This window comes from Leuresthes tenuis, unplaced genomic scaffold, assembly GCF_036924035.1.
Source record: "Leuresthes tenuis unplaced genomic scaffold, fLeuTen1.0.hap1 SCAF_17, whole genome shotgun sequence".
In the NCBI taxonomy this organism is placed as follows: Eukaryota; Metazoa; Chordata; class Actinopteri; order Atheriniformes; family Atherinopsidae; genus Leuresthes; species Leuresthes tenuis.
Window position 1 is genome coordinate 32673363 of NW_027325371.1, and position 25639 is coordinate 32699001.

Consider the following 25639-nt stretch of genomic DNA (forward strand, 5'->3'; position numbering starts at 1 on the left):
TGAATTTAAAGAAAAAAAAATGCACCGACTGAGTTGTATGACAAATCTCAATCTAATGTTTAATATCAGTGTCCCAGCACAGAGTAGCTCTCCCATAAAATTCCCAGTTCACTAAATTATTGATGTAGATGAACGTCACCAAAATATTAAGAGTGATTAGAAAAAGTAGACCATTTCAAACGGGGCCTGGAATCATACTAAGAAAGTGTATCATTACAGGTGTTTTTTTTACCTTCAAAACAAAATAAGTGCAAAGTAACACCGAGGGCTACACCAGTGCTTTGTATTCCCAGAGTCTCAAATAGCTACTCCCAGAGTTCCAAATAGTGAAAATGTAATATTAGATGTAAAATTGAGATGTAAACAATATACAATGGGACAAAGTTATTTTTTATTTGTGCCACTCTGCAAAGCAGTTTCTGTCCACAACAACACACAGCGCCACATCACCAGACTGGCACTTCCAGGGAGTGAGATTTCTTTTTTTGTCGACCTGGTGGCAATGTAGGCAATTCCTGCGGCCTTCAGGCTGGCATCTGTTCCCACAGAATGTGTACAATGCCACAATCTGTTACCACCATGCAAATGTGGGCACTAACGTTGTAATTCTCTGGCTCCTTACAACAATGTGAATACTCAGTTTACAAAAAAACCTTACAGGTATAAATAAATACATACAACTAGAAATAAACATAGATAACATTAAATATAACTCAAAATACACACTAGTAAAATCAGAATATTCATTTTCTTGAGATAAGAATGAAAATTCAGGTAAAGAGGACAACAAAATGCCGAACATTTACCCATCTCTGTATTTATCATTTCAGCCCTGCTCTTCTGTACACAAAAACCTACATAAATATATAACGTTATCAGACAGTTTTATAACGTTTACAATACAGCAGTAAACAAAACAAACGCTACAAATATTCATGATTAGTATGACTTATCGCTCATCACCGACGACGTCGCTGTTGACAAAAGACGGATCTGTCACCTCATCATCCTCATCGCTGCTCTCCTCCTCCTCGGACGATGAAAAGGAAATGACATCGTCTTCGTTGTCGTTCTCGGCATACAACAGCCTGAGGGCCTGATTGACATCCAATGACAGCTTCATTTCTCTCTAAAAAAAAACTCAGTTATCTTGTTCTGTCTTCTTTCTTCTTCCAAAAACACTCGTCTTCTCCTCAAAAACGTCCGCCGCTAACTCCCGCGGTTGGCTTCCGGTTCAGCGATTTTTGGCGCTCCCCACATCCCGTGATCGACGTAAGATGTCTCTGGTACATTGGTTACGTAGATTAGTATTAACAGATTCAACCACTTTTTCCCGTTTTCTAAAATCACAAAAAATTACGAAGATATGGAAAGAAATGCAATCCCTGCCCCTCCCATCCCGCCCTTTTTTACGATCGGATAAATATTCTTTTACGACCAAATTTAAACTATCATATCTCCGATTTTGTATCAAAGTCAAATAAAAACTAGGAGATAGTTTCAAATCCGCACTTTTGAGTAAAGTTGATGACAGTGCTCCAGGTGACCTAGTTTGTTTTCTATGATGCCACAATGACGTCATGCAATCTGATCAGTCTTTTTACTGGCCTGTCGTTAATTGGTGCTAAATAATTATCTTTCTGTTTTATGCTAAACAGCTGAAAGACACTATGGCACATCTGCAATTGCACTATGCAATTTTGATTTCGTAATGATAAAAAAATTGAATCTTAAATGATGCAGCCAATGTTCCAAACTGCTGCACCCCCTCATTATTATGAGGCATTCACAACGACGTTTGATGTATAAAAGTTGGTTGATCCAATTTCACAATCCCCCCCCCCTATAAATCTGTAGTATACAATAGTTCATGCAGCATACACGTGTCAACATGAACTAATTTTAAAGATTCCCATCATATCTAACAGAATTTTGTAACAGGTTAATGTGAAAGCAATACATTTCAGTCTGGACCAGTATGGTTGAGTGAGGAGCAACAAAGATAGATGCATGTCATCATTAAGTATCTTTGTAGTGTTTCACAATCTCCCCTTTTTTTTTTTTACACTAGACACCAAACGCAAATCCAACTGGCCATCAGTTTTACTTACATTTCATCAGATGCACTGAAATATTCGCAAATGTGTGAAGTAAATAAAGTAAATGTACAGGTCGTGTAAGGCTGAACTGGAAGGTAGTTTGTCTCTTGATACTATAGTTGACTTAGCACATTTATCTCATTGATGCTCTTTGGCTGCCTCTTGCATCATTTCGTCAGGGAAGATCTGGTTCTGGAATGATTCTGTTCTGGGACTGCCACAAACTTCACGTACCAGCATACACTATTTCAATATTACAATCAAATCAAATTTCAGAGGAACTGACTCAGCTCATCTTCTTTACTTGTAAGCTTCTAACACGTGGGTATTGCAACAGAGCTCTATGAGCTAGTTATGAATAATATATAGGTACTAGCATTTAAGGACCTTATCTATGGTTCCTCCTTTTCAATAATGTGCCAACATATGACATCATCACAGTTTTGACTTAACCTACTAGTATTTTCCTATTGCCAAAGAGAATCAGCTTTTACAATCATGACAACTTTTCTAAAGGTAGAAATAATCAGAACAATTCTAAATTCGGTCCAGGACCCAATGCCCAACTAGTTCTGCTTTCATACGTAAGCTACATAATTCTCATCAACACTTTATTTGTGGTCCATATCTCTGAAAACTGCACTAGCCTGAACAAAAAACTTGGGTTTGTTTGTACCTGGAGAGTGGCTCTGCTTCTATGAGACATTTATCTAACCAATAATCCAGTTCATGGTATCAAATCAAGTCTGGGAATAAACGGTCTCCCCCCTCTCCCTCTGGTGTCCTCGTCTCTAGGGGGCTCAGTGCGGGTGCTCACTGTCGGGCTAGGCTGGGGGCGCTGTTCACAGGTGGCCTGGGGGTGGGTGTGCCATGTTCCATCCCGGTAGGTGCAGTAGCATACTGTTCGCTCGTCAGTGTTCACACGCTCCCCTGCTGGGATCACCCTGCTCCCAGCAAAGCAATTGGGACCTAAATGGGGCAAAGGACAGTGCACTGTAATCCTTCCTTTTTCCAAGTCTTTTCCCTTATCTAACAGTGTTTTAGGTCACAAAATGGTTTATCCATCTGAGTAACGTTTCCAGTGGCACATCATCCACTGTTAAGAGTTAGACAGGAGTTAGCCATTGCATGGATATGTGTTTGGACCTGATCACTGGAGTTGATTTATTCATTTGTTAACTCTGTAACTTCTGTAACAATGAATTAATACAAATATAGTGGGAATAATTTATTCCTTTGCTTATTTCCTATTCTTATGGGAAGAATTTAATGTCTTCTCAGGTTTATTTCTTCACCACTTTTGTTACAAATTAGATAAAGACCAAGGCTACTCATGTCTGTAGTAGTCATGTCTTACCACTCCCTGACCAAAGAAATACACATTCTAACATTTTTGTTGGATCATATTTAGCTTTGGTTACACTACATTTTCATCATGATATCATTTAGATAAGCATATGCAATGTCACAACATTAATTTCCAACAAAAGTTACATAAATTTTTTGCTAAGATATTGTACTGATGATGGGAGAGTCGGACTGCTGCATAAGTTCTACCCCAGCACATTCCCCAGTTCCTAAATTTGATTAAGGACACTGTAGTGGCCTGACCACTGTAGTGGTCTTGCTAAATGTTAAAACTGAACTGAATGCTGAATGAAGGTCACAGTTTGAGCCTGATGAATCCTGGTCATATTAAAATATGTCAATGCCATCAGGAAAAATATTTTTAAACCTAGACCTTATTTCTGGCATGAAATACATTTATCTACTCACCGAGAATAGTTTGGCGAAAGTCGGCGTCCTTCGGAAGCTATTTAGAGAACTCGCAATCGGCGTATATGCATATAACGGAATGAATAGAGCAGGGACGATGCAGCCTCTAAATAAGGCATTATCTGTCTTTATTTCACCAATACTTTAAGAAGAATGAATGAACGAACGCGTACTATTGCTCTGTTAGCTCATAGGTGCTGTTATGTGGCTACTTGCGGTTATAGGAGAGCTAACGGAGGGAATTCTCAATCAAACCTAACCCTGAAAAATATGCAAAGTGCACCTTTAAACTCAATTCAAAATGAAAAGAGGACTTTCCTCCTCTTTTGTTGCGTCAGATCAGACTACAAAAGGAGATAATCCTCTCGTTTGAAAATATAACTATGATCAAATTTTCCTTTTTGTCAGATAAAAGGTGCCTCTTGTGTGCTGTTAAGGATGAAGAAGAGAGAAAAGTGAGAAAAGGTATCATCCTTGTAAAAGTAAAATTGAAGTCACAAATTCAATTAATTGATAAAATCGATTTATTGCGCATCCCCACTCATAAGACACCTGCTCATACTTATAGCGTCTCTTTTCCCTTGTGATTGATGTTCATCCTAAACTGAATTGTTTCATATTGAAATGGATACAAGTCACTACTTCTAGAAAAATTGATGCATAAATGCAGCAAAAACTTTCAATTTTATTTATTTTTTTATAGAATAAAATAGAATAGAAAATACTTTCATCCCCCGTAAGGGAAACTTAAAAAAACAGCTTTTATAACCTTTGTTAAACAAACTCAAGTCCATTCATTTTCAGTGTCTTCACAGTTTTTAGAAAATGTAAACAAATCTATAATTTGATGCTAGCTACACACAGAAAGACAAAAAAGTTTATGCAACATAACATAACTAATCTCCTTCTAAATGAATGACAGGTGAGGGTGTCGGGATTGGGTATAAAAGGAGCTACACCAAAAGCTTACTCTCTACAAACTAAAATGAGTCATCGCTCACTACTTTGTGCCAAACTCAATTAAACTTGGTTAAAAAAAAATTCCTAATGCAAGATTGCAAAAAATGTTGGTCTTTCAAACTCGACAGCGGATAATACTGTGAAAGATTCAGGTACTCTGGGGATATCTTAGTGCATGAAGATCACTGTTGCCATGATCACATGTGACACACGAGCACTCACTGCATGAGAAACTATCATGCTACTGTAATCAAAATAGCCACATGGGCTCAGGAGTACCTTGTTAAACCATTTTTACTCAATGTAGTTTGATGCTGCATCCACAAATGTAACCTGAAACTGTACTACGCAAGTAGGAAGCCACTCAGAACAGAAATGCCATCATGTTCTCTGAGCACAAGCTCATTTTAGAGTGACAGAAAAACAATGGATACATGTTCTACAGTAAGATGAGTCTGGGTCTAAGTGCCAAACATACAAGAAGGACCTTGTTAGAATCTGAGATGCTCATGGGTGATTTTAGTTTTTGTGAAGATGTAGAGGCGCAATTTGGATTTTTCAAAATTTCAGTGTCTGATTAACTTTATTCTTTCGACTTAGATAAATAGCAAGCTTTGCCTGCCCAACAATAAAGTTAATCAAACGACACTTTGTGTTACGTTTTTGACAGTAAGGGAACCCAAGAATAAACCTCTGCCTTGACCACATCACCCCCAATGGGCTAAGTAACCCATTAAAAAAAATAAACATAGTAAGAAGCCTGTCACACCCCATAAAACAATGAAACACCGTTTCCCTCTCGTCACAAAATGGACATTTATCACTTGCTCCTGGATTCATCACAGCAGTAAGTGCATTAACAGCTATGGCCCCATGCAAAATCCTCCACTGAAGATCTCCTGTCATTTTTGTCAATGGTGGTTTGTATAGAACCCTCCAAACTGGCTTATTCTTTCCATCAGTCTGCAATTTCTCTCTCCACACTGTATCAGGTCTATCTTTTAGTTGTTTCTCATTCAGAATCTTTACCATCACTTTGTACATTGCTTTCCCATCAGCTGAACGCAGGTTAAGGTTGCCATGGATCCCTAGGTCCAGCAGGGGACTAGTGTAGCTGGACTCACTGAAACCAGAACTAAAAACAATGTCAGGAAAAGGAACATCATCATTGGGCTGAAGGTTACCTGAACAGTATCCCTCTAAGAGGGCCCTCTCCCCACCATTCAAAAGTGCAGCCATTTTTTCTAAAAGCCTATGAGCATACCTCACAGACCTCAGTCCCAAAGAAGAGGCAAAAGCCTCTGCATCCTGTAAACTGTTCCCAGCTTTTTCAAAGACATGTCGCAATTGAAAGCAGTTACATGCACACAATACATTCTTCAGTCCTGGGGTGTCATCCCCACACAAATCAAAACGAGCCCCCAAGATGACCGGTTCTTCAAGCAACCAATGTAGAGAAACCACTGGATTCAGCCAGCGGTGCTTGATCAGGCCCCAGACCTTGAAGCAACTCTGGTAGAAGGGTGACAGTCCACTTAAAGCAAGTCTCTTATGATCCACTAGGAACAAGGCACAATCCATTCTCAGCGTGTCCACCTCCCGCAGAATAGCCAGCGACAGGGGGCGCCAAACCATACTTTCTGGCCCCAGCAAAAGCTTCTGGATGAACTGTAGGCGGAAGGTGGCCTTTCTGCTTATCAAGTTGACGAGGCCCAAGCACACTCTGAGGAACCTAATGTAGCTTGTCCCAGAAAAAGTCAATCATGTCTTTGGATTTGGGCCAAGAGTCCAGCAGGTGGTTCATCACAGGCTAACCTGTGCCACAGCGAAGAAGCGACCAAGTTGTTGATCACTAAGGTTCGCCCCCTATAGGACAAACAGGGAAGAATCCATTTCCACCTTTCCAGACGACCCTTGATCCGAACCACAGTGCCCTCCCAGTTCTTCTTAGGAAAAGCGTCATGACCCAAAAAAACCCCAAGGTACTTAAAACCATCCCTTTTCCTGGTCAGCCCACCAGGCAAGCTGGATGGCAGCCCGTTCCAGTTTCCCATCAATAACGCTTCACTCTTCCCCCAGTTAACTGTTGCAGATGATAAGCTGTTAAAAACTTCCACAATACATTCAAGTTTGCGCACATCATCATCACAGGTGACAAAAACTGTTACATCATCAGCATAAGCAGACAAATAAAAGCGGCTGGAAATGTCAGACCATTCAATTCAGATCGCAGTTTGTGAATCAATGGTTCTATAGCCAAGGAATAAAGCATCCCTGACATAGCACAACCCTGCCTAACACCCCTACAGACCTTAAAAGGAGTTCTCAAACCTTAAGCACACTCTCAATGTCTCTGTACATTGTTTTTATCATGGCACTAAAACCAGGGATAAAGTCAAAAGCATCTAACATTTGCCAAAGATACACATGTTCGACCCTGTCAAAAGCTTTTTGTTGGTCCAATGAAATCAAGCCAGCTTTAATGCCCTTTTTGTGAGAGAGATCCAGAAGATCGCGAACCAGAGCAATATTATCAAAAATTTACCTCTGTGGTATACAGTAAGTCTGATCGATGTGTACAACTTGTTCAATTACCCCACGCATTCTTGTGGCCAAGGCCTTGAAAGCTATTTTAAAATCTACACACAGGAGAGAAACCGGACGCCAGTTTGCTATATTTCGTAAGTCACCTTTCTTGGGTAGTAAGGTGATAGCAGCTCTTCTGCAACTTTGTGGTAGTAGGCCTTTTTTAAAACTATCAAGCAGGACTCCCAACAAGTCCTGCCCAATCACTGGCCAAAAACATTTATAAAACTCTCCTGATAAACCATCAATTCCTGGCGCTTTACCATTGTCCATACTCATAAGTGCAAAGTGGAGTTCATGAAGGGACAGAGGTTCATCCAAAGCAGTGGTGGCTGATTTCTTTATTTTGGGTAACCCATCGTAAAAGTCACTGGCTATATCTTCTGCATTAGCAAGCTCGCATTTATACAGACCAGCATAAAAACCTAAAGCGTGCTTACGAATATCAGTAAGATCGGTGACTGACCTGCTCTCAGACACTGTGAGTGTCTGAGCTCTTGTACCTGGGCTCTTGTGCCTGGGCTCTTGTACCTAACAAATCAGACAACATGTTCTGTTTACGCTTAAGTACTGTAGAATGTTCTTCATATTCAGTGGCAGCTACCAGCCCTTGCAGATCAAGGATTTCATTCTCCAGGGCTGTCATCGTTTGAGCCATTTCTTTTGTTACATTCAGTGTATACTGTTGGCAAAGCTGCTTAATTTGTACTTTTCCACAATCCCACCACTGCTGCAGGGAGGAATATGTTCTCCTTTCCTTCCTAAAAGTTTCCCAAAAAAAGGAAAAAATGTCCAGAAAGTGCTTATCATCTAACAAAGACACGTTGAAATGCCAGTAGGCACTTTTAGGCTTAATAAGGCTCCATAATTACATTACAAATTACTGCACTATGATCAGAGAAGCCAACAGGGGATATTTTGCACAATTTCATAGAGCTTAAATGATGTTTAAAAACATAGTCTATCCAATCTTGCAAGAGATACAAGGTTGTCTTTACTATGCGCCCAAGTGTACTGTCTAGTGCTCTGGTGGAAACTTCTCCAAACATCACAAAGGTCATTGGCTTCAGGTAGTTGTATAAGAGCCCTTTGAGAAGCAGAGTGGGGCTCCGAGTGGTTTCTATCCAAAGTGTCATTCTCAGTGCAGTTAAAATCACCACCCAAAAATAACAAGTCACCTGTACATGCATTTTTTCAAAATATTATTAACTACATTCAAAAACAGAACTTTCTCTGGACCTAACGTAGGTGCGTATATATTTAAGAAAATCATGGTCGCACCATCAAATTTGGCCACAACCTTTAAACATCGTCCCTTAACAATTTCATCTATCTCATAATGAAGCGGCACAGAGGTCTTAGAAAAAAGCACAGCCTACTCATGGAGGACTTGTGACTTAGCACAGACAAACCTTCCCACTCCCTTTTCCAGTCAATTTCATTGACCCCATCACTATGTGTTTCCTGCACAAAACATACATCGATACGCCTCAATTTCAGAAACTCATAAAGCATCATTCTCTTTTTAATGTCCCTTGCACCATTTAAGTTAATAGTCCCAATAGTGAAGTTCCTCACAATGTTGAAAAAAGCCTAGTGGAGATGTTATGAACCACGGTCAACCGATAAACCGAAATGTCACTTAGAAGCATCTTTACCGTGCAGTTGTTTTCGAATCTGGCTAACCTTTGCCCGAAGCCCATAAAATTGTGGCTTGGGAATGACACCCTCCCTCATCCATAAAGTCGCATCATTAACAAACTGTGGGAGATCAGGGAATTTCTTTTCAAAGTCAACACCTCTTTCCCCTTTATGGGTTCTAAGGAAACTCAATATTTCTTCAGACTTATAAACTGTGTTTGATGCATCAGTCTGTGAACACTCCGACCAGCTAGACTTCCCAGTGTCAGAGGGGTCAACACTATCCTCCCCCCTCATCATTTTGCTGGCATTTTTTAGAGTTCTCTGTGGCTTTCTCTTTCTGTCTGGTACCTTAAACTGTGCCTCCATATCAGACACTATATCTGCCATTAGATAATCTACCTGCTCTGCCTGCTTAACAGGCTCAGGGAGGTGACCAGCGTTGGGTCCAGGTGAAATATATTTTGCAACTTTACAGTCGACTATCGCAGGTCCAGGCACCATCCTGTTTGCCAGGGCAGCTCACTTATGAACGACGCTGTCTTTGACAGATTCAGTTCCAGCAGACCCACCCGGTCCCTGCTCCACAGATGTTGCTATAGTTACAGCAGCCGAGGGGTCTCTCACAGAGAATACAAGATCACCATGAGAAACATTTTCAGGGGAACCAGTCTTAGAAGGACCGGCTGCATCAGTAGACGCTGAGGGGCCAGTTACGCATCCTGCAGACTCTGTCGCAGCCGCTCCCCCCTGCTCCGTGTTCGGTTTAATATTACCGCTGCTCACTAGGGCAGTCGCGCACCAAATGCTCGACTCTACCGCAACCAAAACATTTCAGTGCTACATTTGAGGTTACAAAAGCTACATAGTCAAAACCATCATCATTAAATTTAATCGTTAGGTCCAGCTCATTTTGACCATGATTTAAAACCATGTAGACTTGTTTAAGCAGAGGTGATCTTTCTTATCAGAGACACCAGTTTTCCGAAACGTGATAATTCACGGGCAATATGCTCATCTTTTAGAAAGGGGGGGACATTTGACAGAATTATCTTCCGTGAGGGACTACTCAAGGGGAGAACAGGTGTCAAGGAGCCCTTAATAACAATACCATGTTGAGTGGCCTCATTTGCTTTCTCAACAGAACTAAGAAATAAAACAATCGCCCGATTCATCCGCGAGGCAGAGACTATATGCTCATGCCCCACGACTTCCCCAACAGCTAGACTGCACTCCTCTATACTGACATCAGAAACCACCTTGATGCCATGGCGTCTAGTCAAACTTTCAAAATCCATTGTTCTCCCACGGGGTGTCGGCCTCCCAGCAAACGCTGGAGCGCACCTCCGCAAAAAAATCAAACAAACACCACAATTATCCTCAAAACAAACCAGCCAACAAACAAAGAAAATATTGTCACAAGGACAAAACAAAATCGATCGCATATACACACACATACACATATATATATCCATCCATCCATTTCCTATACCGTCAATCCGTCAGTCGGGTAGCGGGTGGGCTGGAGCCTATCCCAGCAGTCATTGGGCAAAAGGTGGGGTACAGGTCAGGTCGCCAGTCCATCACAGGGCCACATAGAGACAAATGAGACAATGAGTGTGTCTATATATACATGCACGCTCATTCCTACGGACAATTTAGAGTCACCAATTAACCTCCATCCATTTTCTATACCGACAGTCTGTTAATCGGGTAGCGGGTGGGCTGGAGCCTATCCCAGCAGTCATCGGGCAAAAGGCGGGGTACACCCTGGACAGGTCGCCAGGCCATCGCAGGGCCACATAGAGACAAACAAGACAAACAACCATGCACACTCACACGGACAATTTGGAGTCACCAATTAACCTGACATGCATATTTTTGGACAGTGGGAGGGAAGCCGGAGTACCCGCAGAGAAGTGTGTGTGTGTGTGTGTGTGTGTGTGTGTGTGTGTGTGTGTGTGTGTGTGTGTGTGTGTCTGTGTGTGTGTGTCTGTGTGTGTGTGTGTGTGTGTGTGTGTGTGTGTGTGTGTATGTATATATATACATGTGGGGAAACGCGGTTCGACGGAACACCGGCTCCCATCCTTCACTTAAAAGAGCAGGCTCTTTGAACCGGCTCGTTCGCGACTGACACATCACTACTTATGACTTGTAGCCACTATAGCCAACCACAAGGGTGCTCACTTTGACTGTGTAGCATATGTTGCTAAAAAAAGTAAAACTCACACCAGTAAGTGACGAAGTGAGACGAACTCATGAGCTGAAAAACAAGGTGTGTAACTGTGAATTAAAGACTATGTGAAGATGTTCTGAGCAGCAAAGCATTTATGCTCATATGTGCTACACATAAAGTGCATTGATGCTAGTAGCAAATCTCTACTGGCTGCCGTTTGCTAGTTTAGTTAAGTTAGTCTTGACAAGAATCCAATGCTACGTGATTTGGAAAACATATATACCGAGGTGGCCTGTGGTAGCCCTGTGGCGGTTGCTGTCGCTGTGAAAAGATTTTGTATTGCCGCCAGAACAGCTCTGCCGATATTCTCCGCTAACGCAAATAAAGTTTCTCCATACGTGTTTATTATTTTAGGTAGTTATCATCACGATAATCAAATTATTAGACTAATCCATGCGTTTGTCTCCAGCCAGTTAGACTACTGTAACGGCCTGCTCACTGGGCTCTAAACAGGCTGTAACCGGGTGCTCACACCAAAAGCGTCTTGAGCGGCCGTGGTTGCTTAGGGCGCTCACAACCCGCTGCCTCTGCTGCTGAAGCAGCCAAAGGGGCGGGGCTTTCAAATAGCATACATATACAATAATCCATCTATACATCAGTTCCTGCAATAATAGGTTTCTCCTCCATGGTTTTCCTCTCACTCTGCCTTTTTCCGCCTTCGGAATCAAGATCGGCTGTGTCACGTCGCTGCTCATTTCCATAAAGTTGAGCCTCTCTCAACTTTCGAAGCTCATGACGCTCATGAAGCTCACGAAGTTCAAGAAGCTTAAGAAGCTCATGACGCTCACTGACGCCGGTCGCTCATTGACGCCAGCTTAAAATTAATGCCAGCTGGCCGCCTCAGCCGCTCAAGACGCTTTTGGTGTAGTACAGCTGCAGTATATCCAGAATGCTGATGCTCGAGTACTGACTAGAACCAGGAAATACGACCATATTAGTCCAATGCTCAGATCTCTGCACTGGCTTCCTGTCGCTCGGAGAATAGACTTTAAAACAGCTCTGCTTGTGTACAAGTCTCTTCGTTGGCACATATGATGTGAAGTAAATCTTCCAGTATTTGAGGTACAGATTGCAAAAGGTAGATAAAAGGTAAAAAGATAGATTTAGTCCAGTTCTGTAATAATGGCTCTGACAGGTGTAAATGAGTTATAAAGTCTGATTGCTGTAGGGAGGAACATTTCCTGTATTGTTCCTTAGAGCAGCAGGGTTGAATGAGTCTGTTGCTGAAGCTGCTCTTTAGTTTGTCCAGTGTTTTGTGGGGGGGTGAGAGGGATTGTCCATGATTGCCAGCAGTTTTGCTAGCATCCTGTCCTCCACCACCTCCTCCAGGGTGACAAGCTTAGAGCCAACAACAGACTCTGCTTTCCTGTTTGTTCTGTCTTTGCCTTGTTGCCCGCACCCCAGGACACCAAAGATGATGGTGCTCGCCACAACAGACTGATAAAACAGCTGCAGCAGTTTTTTGCAGATGTTAAAGGTCCTGAGTCTCCTCAGGAAGTTAAGCCGACTCAGGCCCTTCTTATGGTGATAGAAGATGGAGTGTTATAGACAGAGTGTGTGCTTAACTAGGCCTGCCTGCAGTTCAAATCTGTCTCCTCTTGAAAATATATGTAGCATCATAAAGAGGAGAATCAGACAATAACAACACTCTGCTGAGCAGCTGAAATCTTGTACTCAGCGGGAATGGATACAGATTGTAAAACTGAAACAGTTAGTATCCTTAGTTCCCAAAAGATTAAAAAGTGTAATTAAAAGGATGGCTGATGAAATGCAGGGGTAAACATGCCTCTATTCCAACTTTTTCTGAGTGTGTTGCTGCATTGCTGCATTGCAGCAACACACAAGTTTTTGCTTAGCGGAACTACTAATAATCACCTTATTTCTCCCTATAATTTACACATCTTGCATAGTTAACTCTATCGCATACTTGTTATATTCTAACACTCACTCTTACAGACCTTTAGTCGTTATTTTTCTCTTTTTAGCAGTGTCTGGTTCTCTAGCTTAGCATGGCTACCAGTTCTCTTCACCCATCTCCTGCTTTCACCTGCTCCGTGTGTCAGATGTTTAGTTACTCCTCTGCCTCCTTTAGTTATAATGGTGCATGTAACAAATTTAGTCTTTTTGTAGTTTTGGAGGCAAGGTTATCTGAATTGGAAGCTCGGCTCTGCACTGTTGAAAACCACCCGATAGCGAGCCAGGCCCCTTTAGTCAGTGCATAGCCAACTAGCCTAGTTAGCTCTGTTAGTCGTCCCCTAGCAGATCCCGAGCAGCCGGGACTTAAGAGTGGCTGGGTGTCAGGAAGAGGAGTCATAGTCCTAAAGTCAACCTGTCCACGTTTCAAATAGATTTTCTCCACTCAGCGACACACCCACTGAGGACAAAACCCTGGTAATTGGAAGCTCTATAGTCAGAAACGTGGCATTAGCGACACCAGCGACCATAGTCAAATGCATTTCAGGGGCCAGAGCGGGCGACATAGAATCTTATTTAAAACTGCTGGCTAAGGATAAGCGTAATTACGGTAAAATAGTTATTCACGTCGGCGGTAATGACACCCGGTTACGCCAATCGGAGGTCACTAAAATTATTGATACATCGGTGTGTAATTTTGCAAAAACAATGTCGGACACCGTAGTTTTCTCTGGACCCCTGCCAAATCTGACCAGTGATGACATGTTTAGCCACATGTCCTCAATCAATCGCTGGTTGTCTAGATGGTGTCCAGCAAACAACGTGGGCTACATAGATAATTGGCAATCTTTCTGGAGAAAACCTGGTCTGATGAGGAGAGACGGCTCTCATTTCTAGAAATATGGACGAATTTATTAGTCATCCAAAAACATGACAACCCAGGGTTGAGACCAGGATGCAGAGTTGTAGTCTTACACACTTCTCTGCGACTTCCCACCTGATGCTGCCCCCCCATCAAAAAACACAAAAGGAGCAAATCCTCTTGTGCAGAAAAAAATTTAAAACAAAAACTTTAACTGAACAAAAGCATCAAACTATTAAATGTGGTTTGCTGAATATTAGATCTCTCCCTTTGAAGTCTCTGTTAGTGAATGATTTGATTTGTGATCATCATATTGATATATTTTGTCTTACAGAAACCTGGCTGCAGCAGGAGGATCATGTTAGCATTAATGAATCAACTCCCTCTGACTATTTAAATGTTCACGTTCCTAGAACCACAGGCAGATGAGGAGGAGTGACAGCTATCTTCAGATCAGGGTCAGTCCCAGACCCAACATTAGTTTTAGCTCTTTTGAATCTCTGATTCTCAGTTTTTCCCACCCAAGGTGGAAATCAGAAAAACCTCTTGTGTTTGTTGTTGTGTATCGTCCACCTGGCCCTTATTCTGAGTTTCTGTCTGAATTCTCAGAGTTTTTATCCCAGTTAGTGCTGAGTACAGATAAAGTCATTGTAGTGGGTGACTATAATATTCATGTAGATGTTGAAAATGACAGCCTAAATATTAACTTTAATTCTATATTAGACTCTATTGGATTTTCTCAAAGTGTTCACAGACCTACTCACTGCCTTAATCATACCCTTGACCTTGTGCTGACTTATGGCATTGAGAGTGAACAGTTAACAATGTTCCCTCATAACTCTGTCTTGTCTGACCATTTTTTGATAACTTTTGAATTTACGTTACTTGACTATACAGCTTCTGAGAAGAATTTTACATATAGAAGGTGTCTATCAGAGAATGCTGTAACCAGATTTAAAGAGTTGATTTCATCATCCTTTTCTTCACTGCCATGTGCAGATATGACAGAGTACGGCTACCTAAATTTGACTCCCGTAGAACTTGACTCTCTTGTTGACAACACTATAGTTTCAATGCGTACAACACTGGACAATGTTGCCCCTCTGAAAAGGAAGGTAATCAGTCAGAGGAGGTTGGCTCCTTGGTATAATTCACCGCTGCTTTAAAGCAGACTGCAAGAAAGCTGGAGAGACAGTGGCATTCCTCTAATTTAGAAGAATCTCAATTTGTCTGGAAAGATAGTTTAATAACGTATAAGAAAGCCCTTCGTAAAGCTAGAACTGCTTATTATTCATCATTGATAGAAGATAATAAGAATAATCCCAGGTTTCTTTTCAGCACTGTTGCCAGGCTGACAAAGAGTCCGAGCTCTGTTGAGTCATGTATTCCTTTAACTCTCAGCAGTGATGATTTCATGAGATTCTTTATCAATAAAATTGTTTCTATCAGAGAGAAGATTAATGGAATCTTTCCCACTATTATCACTGATGTATTATCAAGTAGAGCAGCTTTAGAAGTATCTTTAGAACCTGATTTGTATCTAGACAGCTTCTGCCCAGTTGATCTTTCTGAGCTAACAACAGCAATAGTCTCTTCTAAACCATCAACTTGTATTTTAGCCCAATCCCGACCAGACTGTTCAAGGAGGTTTTCCCCTTAATTAACACATTTCTTTCATCAATCGGTGTTTGTTGACAGGACATATGCCTCAGACTTTTATGGTTGCTGTAATTAAACCTTTACTTAAAAAACCTACTCTTGATTCAGAAGTGTTGGCTAATTATCAACCTATATCCAATCTCCCTTTTTTGTCTAAAGTTCTTGAAAAAATAGTTGCAGATCAACTTTGTGATCATTTACATCAAAATAATCTGTATGAAGAGTTTCAGTCAGGATTCAGAGTGCATCATAGCACAGAAACGGTGCTGATGAAAGTTGCTAATGATCTTCTCTTGGCCTCTGATAGCGGACTTGTTTCTGTGCTTGTCCTCTTGGATCTCAGTGCTGCATTTGATACGATCAATCACAGCATTCTGTTACAGAGACTTGAACATGTTATTGGGATTAAAAGAGCTGCATTAGGCTGGTTTAAGTCATATTTATCTGATAGATTCCAGTTTGTTCTTGTAAATGAAGAATCTTCCTCACACACCAGAGTAAGTCATGGAGTTCCTCAGGGTTCTGTGCTTGGACCGATTATTTTTACTTTGTACATGCTTCCATTAGGTAACATTAATAGACAGCATGGCATAAATTTCCATTGTTATGCTGATGATACTCAGCTGTACTTATCTATGAAACCAGATGAAACCAATAGGTTGGTCAGACTACAAGCCTGTCTTAAAGAGATAAAGATCTGGATGACTCAGAACTGTCTGTTTTTAAATTCAGACAAAACTGAAGTTGTTCTCTTTGGACCTGAGCGCTTCAGGGAGAAATTGTCTAGTTATATAGTTACTCTAGATGGTATTTCCTTGGCTTCTAGTTCTACAGTGAGGAACCTTGGAGTTATTTTTTACCAGAATTTATAATTTGACGCACATATAAAACTGGTTTCTAGGACTGCCTTCTTTCACCTTCGTAATATTGCTAAAATCAGGAACATCCTGTCTCAGGGTGATGCAGAGAAACTGGTTCATGCATTTGTTACTTCAAGATTGGACTACTGTAATTCCTTATTATTGGGCTGTCCCACATATTCTCTGAAAAACCTCCAGCTGATCCAAAATGCTGCAGCCAGAGTTCTGATGAGAACTAACAGGGGAGATCATGTTTCTCCAGTTTTAGCTTCTCTTCATTGGCTCCCTGTTAAATTCAGAATAGAATTTAAGATTCTTCTCCTCACATATAAAGCTCTTAATGACCGAGCTCCATCATATCTTAAAGATCTCATTGTAAGGTATTTTCCTAACAGAGCACTTCGCTCCCAAACTGCAGGTTTACTTGTTGTTCCCAGAGTTTCTAAAAGTAGAATGGGAGGTAGAGCCTTCAGTTATCAGGCCCCTCTCTTGTGGAATAAGCTGCCAGTAAATGTCCGAGAAGCAGACACCCTTTCCACTTTTAAGATGAGGCTTAAAACTTTCCTTTTTGATAAAGCTTATAGTTAGGGATGGCTCAGGTAATCCTGAAACATCCCATAGATAAGCTGCTATAGGCTTAGACTGCTGGGGGACCTCATCTGTCACACCTTTCCTCACTTTGCTCTCTTTTTCCCCCTGTTTAATTTCTCAAATGATTTTATGTACATGTGACATTATTGTGGTTATTAACTTGTGTTTCCCTGTTCCAACATTCCAAAGGTATCCTTTGAATGGTGTTATGGTGTTTTTCCCCCCTTTTTTCCCTCTTCTCAAACCCCAGCTGGTCGAGGCAGATGGCCACCCTTACTGAGTCTGGTTCTGCCAGAGGTTTCTTCCTGTTAAAGGGAGTCGTTCCTTTCCACAGTCCCTCAGGCTCAGGACGGGAGATTGGACTGAAGACAAGTTTCGGTGCAATCTGTCGGTTTCCTTAGCTAGGATATTATTTTTTGAATTGGCTCTATATGAATTAATTGGATTATGATTACAATGCATTGAATTCCAATTGGCTTGAATTGGACAATATTATTTAAGTGCCTTGAGAGTTAGTTTGAGAAACAGTTTACCGAATCTGGTACCACAAAATCTACATGCAGAAGTCCTACTGCAACATTTTCCTCATTTACCCCTCTCGCTCAGAGCAGTGTGTCTAAACTTCTCACATGTAGCCGTGCTACTACATGCCCGCTGGACCCCATCCCTACTAATCTTCTCCAATCCATTGCTCCTACTGTAACTGCAGCAGTCACGCATGTGATTAATGCTTCACTGACTTCGGGCACATTTCCTACCACATTCAAGCAAGCTCAGGTTACACCGCTGCTCAAGAAACCTTCCCGCCCTCCAACTCATGTGGAGAATTATCGGCCGGTCTCTCTCCTCCCGTTTCTGTCTAAAACCATTGAAAGGGCGGTCTTTAAGCAGGTCACCGATTACCTCTCACATAACAACCTCCTTGACCCAAACCAATCTGGGTTTAAAAGTGGACACTCCACCGAAACGGCTCTGTTAGCTGTGACAGAAGCATTAAAAGAAGCCAGAGCGACAGCTAAGTCCTCTGTGCTTATCCTACTCGACTTATCAGCTGCATTTGACACTGTCAACCACAGTATCCTTTTGTCCATACTCTCTAGCTTGGGCATCACAGGGAGAGCACACTCCTGGTTTGAATCATACCTCACTGGTCGGTCTTTCAAAGTATCCTGGCTTGGTCACACTTCTGCAGTGCACCACCTCGCCACAGGGGTCCCCCAAGGTTCAGTATTGGGACCTCTTCTCTTTGCCATATACACCAACTCATTAGGACAGATCATCCGATCACATGGCTTCTCATACCAATGTTATGCTGATGATACCCAGCTCTATCTGTCATTCCCACCTGACGACCGCAAGGTCTCAGCACGAATCTCAGACTGTCTCTCTGACATATCAACATGGATGAAAGCCCATTACCTCCAGCTTAACCTCCCAAAAACTGAACTGCTGGTCTTCCCAGCCAAACCAACCATACATCACAGCATCTGCATCCAAACTGAATCCCTATCTCTTGCTCCATCAAAGGTTGCTAGAAACTAGGGTGTCATGATTGATGACCAACTAACCTTCAAAGAACACGTTACTTCGGTTGCTCGTTCATGCCGCTTTGCATTACTAAAGATAAGAAAGATCAGACCATACCTGACCCAACATGCCACCCAACTCCTGGTGCAGGCCATGGTCATCTCCCACCTTGACTACTGCAATGCTCTCCTGACTGGTCTCCCAGCCTGTGCTGTGAAACCTCTGCAGATGGTCCAGAACGCGGCGGCACGTCTGGTCTTCGGTCAGCCTAAAAGAACACGTCCCCCCTCTGTTCATTGAACTCCACTGGCTACCCTTAGCCGCCCGCATCAAATTCAAGTCCCTGATGTTAGCTACAAAGTGCTTAATGGAAAGGCTCCCATCTACTTGAATGCTCTTGCAAAGGCTTATGTCACAACTGGGTCCCTCCGTTGGTCCCAGGATTGTCGTCCTACACCATGCCTAAGACAATCCAAACTCTTTTTATGTGTCGTCCCACGATGGTGGAATGACCTACCGAGCGCTACCAGAACAGGGGCGTCCCTGTCTATCTTCAAGAAGCTCCTGAAAACCCAGCTCCTCAGAGAGCACCTCCTATCCTAGCACTTACCTTGTACTTCCCTACCCCCTCTATCTTTGCACTTTATCTTTCTGCACTTCCTTCTATGCCTGCACCCTATCTCTACTCTGTCACCTCTGACAGAGTCAGACTATTGGGTTTCTTCTATGTAGTTTATTGTTAGCTTTTTGTATAGCTTGTTATATCTTGATTTGTAAGTCGCTTTGGATAAAAGCGTCTGATAAATACAGAAACAGAAACACATAAACAACATGACAATTGTTGTAATTAGGCGCTATATTTATATAAAATTTAATTGAATTGAATAGAATCAAATTGTAGGTTTGTTTATATTTCCTAAATATAATGAATTTGGTCAGTGTCTTTGTCAGATGAAAATTGTGCCTATAAAAAAGATGTTCAAATGAATAAACAAATCAGTTTTAGTTGCATATAAGAAATCTAAACAACTCTTCTGAAAAAGGGGTCTGTGCATGAAGAAACATGGAGGAAGTATGAAACGCTGTCTTAGAAATGTATGCTTTACATATTAATGTTATTTTGAGAACAGTAATGCAAGCAACACATGTAAGCAGCCTGGCTTTGATATAATTTGAATCCCTCGTTCACAGATGGGAGTTCCTCTATTTGGCAGCTACCTGTGAAACAATTACCAACACCAGTCAGTAGGAGCACAGGAAGTACAGTTCATCTGATGCCAGATCCAACCGTGTGCACTAAAACACAGATGACGTGAGGGAATTTGGAAGCAACAAGGAAAAAAAAAAACAGTGACGCAACAAACATAACCATCTGTCCTCCTGTCTGTCCAGCAGAGGAGTGGCAAATAGATGGTGCATCTTAAATACAACTGCCAGAAAACAGCACAAGCCAGGCTGCTTTGAACCTGATAGAATATTTGTTTTCCTCATAAGGGTTCAAAAAGTTCATCATAAAATCAATGAGCTTCTTTTGTTTGTCAAAAACACCCATCCTAGCAACATTAGTAATTTCCCTTTTGTTATTTCTGTCCAACACACACACAGGCACACCAATCCCACTAATGTTTGAGAGGGACTTAAAGATAATGAAAGTACGCATGACGTAATAGGGAATGCTCTGTAAGCTGCAGGCTGTGTAAGGTGATGTAACATGGGCAGCAGGGTTGACACGCATACTGCCATAATGTCGGCGTCACTAGCATAGACAGGGCACAAGAGAATAATCAGTGAAATAAAATAAGACCGAAAATGTGTTTACTCTCCTGTAGCAGTACAGTGGTGAGGGGTTAACTAGTATCACTTAATGAAATCAAACATCAAAGCATCAAATAATAGTTTGTCATCAAAATCTAAGCCTGTTTTTTTCCTATCAATATAGATTGTTGCACTATTGATCCGAAAGGGAAATTGTTTAAAAGTGTAGCTGTAAGTTAGCAATAAATTATGAAAAACAATATCTTCTCATCAACAGTAATAAACCAAGCCGGAGATGTACACAGCAAAACTGGAGGGTACAAATATGTACCAATAATTACTGTGTTAAACATTTTATATGTATTAACGTCATTCCATAATTGTACTGGGAGACCTACATCTTTATTGGTAACATGCCGATAATGCAACTCAGCATTCAATGTAGCAAACAAGAGTGAGGAGAGGACCACTGTTGTGCTGAAAACCCACCTTATCCACACAGCTACGCTTTGTCACAGAAAATAACCGTTCAACTAGAAAGCTCTCAGTTAACAAAGTAATGGCGTAACAATAGAGTTAATCTTTTAAAAAGTCCTTAGAATTTGGTCTATGTTAACATTATTACCTAAGCTGTTAGCATTAGCTACTGCTAAAACCCTGACAAATTATTTCTCCCATACTTCCAATTCCCTCATCTGAAGTTCAGGCACTGAGAGCTGCAATCAATCTCTCTTTGTGGCTCAGTCCATTACTGAACTAAACTAGTTAAAAAACAGCCTGATGAAAAGTGGTTGCTGTACATACATTCTTTTGCTATCTTTAGCTAGAACATTGCCCTCAAATTTTGTTTATCCACAGGGCTCTAATATCTTGTGAGGCTGGTAGTAAGTAAGTGTAAGCAACAAAACATTTCCGAGTGAAGCTGGCTTCATCGTTGTAGCAGGTTGGATGTGAGCTGGCAGGGCTCAGAGGTCGAGGTTTAGTAGCGGAGGCGGAGTGAACTTGTGGACAGATATAACTTTACTTTACAACAAAGTTGAAACTGACAGCTTGGTGCTTATCAAATAACCTAGATCTAAACACCACAAAAACAAATGAAATCATTAATTCAGAAAGAAAAGGGCTGACCTCACTCCTCTTCACATTAACGATGTCTGTGTGGAGAAGGTCCACACCTTTAAATACCTGGGCATTCTTATCTCTGCTGACCTCTCCTGGTTCCTGGTCCGCAAACACCACGGCAGTGATCAAGAAGGCCCAGCAGCAAATTCACTTCCTAAGGGTGCTCAGGAGGAACAACTTGGAGGGCAAGCTGCTGAGACCTTCTACAGATCGTGCATCGAAAGCCTCCTGACATACTGCATCTCAGTGTGGTATGCTAGCTGCACTGAAGCAGACAGGAAGAGGCTGCAGAGAGTGGTCAACACTGCACAGAGGATCATCGGCCACCCTTTCCCCTCCATGGACTCCATCTACAACTCCTGCTGCTCAAACAGAGCTAGAAACATAGCTCAGGACTGTTTCCATCCAGGCCACCATGTGTTCAACCTACTGCCCTCAGGGAGGCGCTACATCAAGACCAAGACAAACAGACCAAAAATCAGCTTTTATCCCAGAGCCATTACCCTGCTGAACATAAACATGCACTGCCAACAGATATATTTATGTATTCATCTTGTTATGCACTTGCACTTTACATACTCAGCTCAGGCAATATTCGTTGAATGCTGAGAGAATGGCACCAATTGTTGATTGATTATTGTTTAATGTCTGTTTGTTAAGTGATCTGCACTTTAAAGGCTAAGCTTTTAATTTTGTTGTGCTCCTGTACAATGATAATAAATTCTGAATCTGAATCAGAGCTTGCTAGAAGCCCATTTAGCAGCACTTGCAGATTTGAGTGATTTTATAACTGATTCTTCACAAGCCTTTCCCAACTAGATGGTAAACGTCTTTGAACTGCCATCCACAGGCCTCTATATGTGTTTCATGGTAAGTGAATTTGGGCTTTGGCTGAGAAACTAATGCTCTTCTTACACCAAAAGTAATGTGTTTTTCAGGCACACCTGCTAAAACAAGGCATTTAAGTCCTTTCCCATTGCCAGTAGTAGACGGAGTACTCCGATGTTCTAGGGGCTACAATATATTCAGAAAGTCCAGAAACTATCACTACGTCTCAGTGGACAAGCCTGTAACTGCTTCATCATGACTCGATGGCGTTACAATGCATTACACTGTTAAAATTCTGATAATTCCAACTTTTTGAGATGATAAGACTAGTTTATTGTTTTTGATTTGACCATGACCGTCAGCTGTCTTTCTGTCAGACAAGACAATTCTGATTGGAGCTGAAACTCATAAAAATACATGACTATTGCAGAGGCATTTCATATAAGACTGATTGCAGATTAAAGACTTGCACTGAAAAAAACTGATGTTAGTGGGTGTCACAGGGTTTTTTTCTGCCTTTGTAAAAAAGCTTTAATAGACTGTTAGATGTGGTGATAAAATGTATCCTGGTTGATCCAATCACAAGTCGACAGCACTGGATACAGGTGAGAATCCACTCAAGATGGATTGAGAACACATTTAGATCTGATCGCTCAGGCCACATTCAGAGGTGGCCTAGGACACTTGAAGCCACATTACAATAACAGTATGAAGGCAAATCCATCCTGGGATGTGCTCCAGGTGACCATAAAACTTTTTGTACCAATACTTTCATTAATGTTTTAGAGACTGTCCACCTCCCCAAAATGGACCCATGTGGCGTTTGGTCATGCAAGCAGATCTAACAAAACATGTTGAAAGAATATTTGACCTCTAGCTGTCATAAGAGCAGCTGCATGTGATGGGTAAAAAATGGTGTTCATGATTTTTGTCGTGACTTTATAAAAAATTATTTATTTTTTTAGCCCTAACCAAGAATGTATTCTAACTCAACCCAAGTAAAGTTATTTTCTAAAGTAAAATTTGAGTGTCAGTGTTATGTTTCAGTGTGTTTTGTGTGATTCGAGCCCCAGTGAACACCACAGTGCAGAGTGCATGAATGAATGAGTGTCTGTATGAATGAGTGAATATAAACAAACAAAGACAAAGCACTTTGAACCTAGTCAAGTTTAAAAAGATGCAATATGAGTATGGAACATGTGTGGACTCTTGGCGTTTACATGTAACTGAGACAACCCCCAAAAGGCGTTTTTTCCAGACCTTAAACCAAATCAGGAAGTGATTTAGTGAGGTGTCATTGTGTTATTATCTGATCTACCACCCCTCTTTTCTCTTGATAAGGTATTTGTGGCTTCTTAAACAAAAGACTTGAGAATTCAGAATTGAGTTTCATTTGGACTTACTACGGTTTCATTGCTGGGGTCAGTTTCATTATTTTCAATTAAATTAAGAGTGCAGTAAGCAATAGAGGTGTGAGTACAAGTGAATATAATACAAATACTGAGCTCAATAGAAGTCCAGTTTCCAGATTTAATTAAATCTAATTAATTTGTTTAATCATTTCGTTTTTGGGGATTTAACTGTTTGGTATACACGTTATACACGTTTGACACGAAAAGAGGTTCTTGGTAAAGGCTTGTGAATCTGAAAGGACTTTGACCATGACGTCTTACCAGTCTTACAGATGGGACAGCAGTGGTTGGGTTCGTAGGTAGGGTTCACACAGTGTGGGGCTGGGCAGTCTGAAATGCTGCAGTACACCTCTCTGTTGGCCTCGCAGCGACATCGCTCACACCGCGACAACTGAAACATAAGTCATTTGGACATCACTAGTTTCCAAAGACCAAAGGGAAGATGGCCGGAAGGCTCAACTAAACTGGCGTGTTTCAGAGGAAGGTGAGTAGATATCTCATGCAGCAAACATGGCTGCTCTGTTTCTGATGTTTTTGTATCCTCACTGCGGTGAAACATAGTCTTTTGTGCAGGTTTAAGCTTTCAAAATACAATAAATTCATCTTAATTTATCATTCCATCCATTTTCTATACCTGCTTAATCTAATTCAGGGTCACAGGGGGGCTGGAGCCTATCCCAGCTGCCATTAGAAGAGGCAGGGTACATCCTGGACAGTTGCCAGACCATCACTGGCCCACAGAAACAAACATCCATGCACACTCACACTCGCTCCTAGGTCAATTTAGAATTATCTGAATTTAAGATTTTCAATATTCATTCACATCATTTCAACACCTTAAGTACAATACCAAAACCTATGTGAAACAAAAATTAAATCGTGTAGTTTGCTTTGTACTGGATTCAGAGGGCATCCAAATGCAACATGGAGAGAAAGGAGGAAGACTTCTAGTAAATCCTACAAAGAAGTTATGCAAATATTGCATGATGTTAGAGAACACAGGATCTGTAATAAGTTTTCATAAGGCTATTTGTAAACAATGATCCTATGTCACGCTGACAAAAAATTTATTATTTTTAAAAACTATTAAATTGTGACAGAGGGTCAGTGGAGCTCATTAAACAACACCAACAGAAGCAACTGATAAAGAAAAATTCCTTCACAACCACCGTTTGGATGCTTTAAAAAACATTTGTCCTGTGCGTAAATCTCAAATGGCGCACGCGTATTGCGCAGATGCCACATTAGATACAGTTTGAGCTGTGTGAACTTGTGAACAGGACAAGGTGCGAGCGGATGGTGGTAGGAGGGATGTAGACGTTTGCATCTTTCTCACCCTGAACTCCTCCAGGAGTCTGTACGTTTTGCCCCCGTAGACACAGACTCTGGCCATAGCCTCACACACCGGGCAGCATGCCTTATACGTGATTCGCGTGCACTGAGGGTGGATGCGGGGACACTTGGGTCGGATGCATACTGGCCCGTCCACGGTGCACGTGCACGGACAGGCTGTACGGCTTGGATAGTAAACCTCTCCGATGCCGTATACGAAGCCATGGTCGTCGATGCACCACTTCCCGCGGTAGTCCCCAAACTCGTAGTCCAAATCAGTTTTGGTGGAGTACTCCGCCGCCACCACGAGCACCGCGACGCACCCCGGCTCGTGCAGCTGAGGTGGTGGATGCGACAGCAGGGTACAGAGCGCAATAGAGAGGAAGCTCAGCGCGCGGCTCACCATAGTTAACAGTTATTCCAAACTAACAGTGCCAGTCTGCTGCGAAGTGCACTCTGGTGAGCGTCTCCTCACACTG

At 41.7% G+C, this 25639-nt stretch overlaps 1 protein-coding gene across 1 annotated transcript; it reads right to left on the reverse strand.

Annotated features, from left to right (window-relative positions):
* Positions 1-383: 383 nt before the first annotated feature.
* On the reverse strand, positions 384-25639 carry LOC140273773 (von Willebrand factor C domain-containing protein 2-like). The gene is made up of 3 exons (XM_072369435.1): positions 25165-25639; positions 24090-24219; positions 384-3068 (listed from the first exon to the last, which is right to left on the reverse strand). Exons 1-3 carry the CDS (start codon positions 25564-25566, stop codon positions 2827-2829), a joined length of 774 nt encoding a protein of 257 aa, XP_072225536.1. The 5' UTR covers positions 25567-25639; the 3' UTR covers positions 384-2826.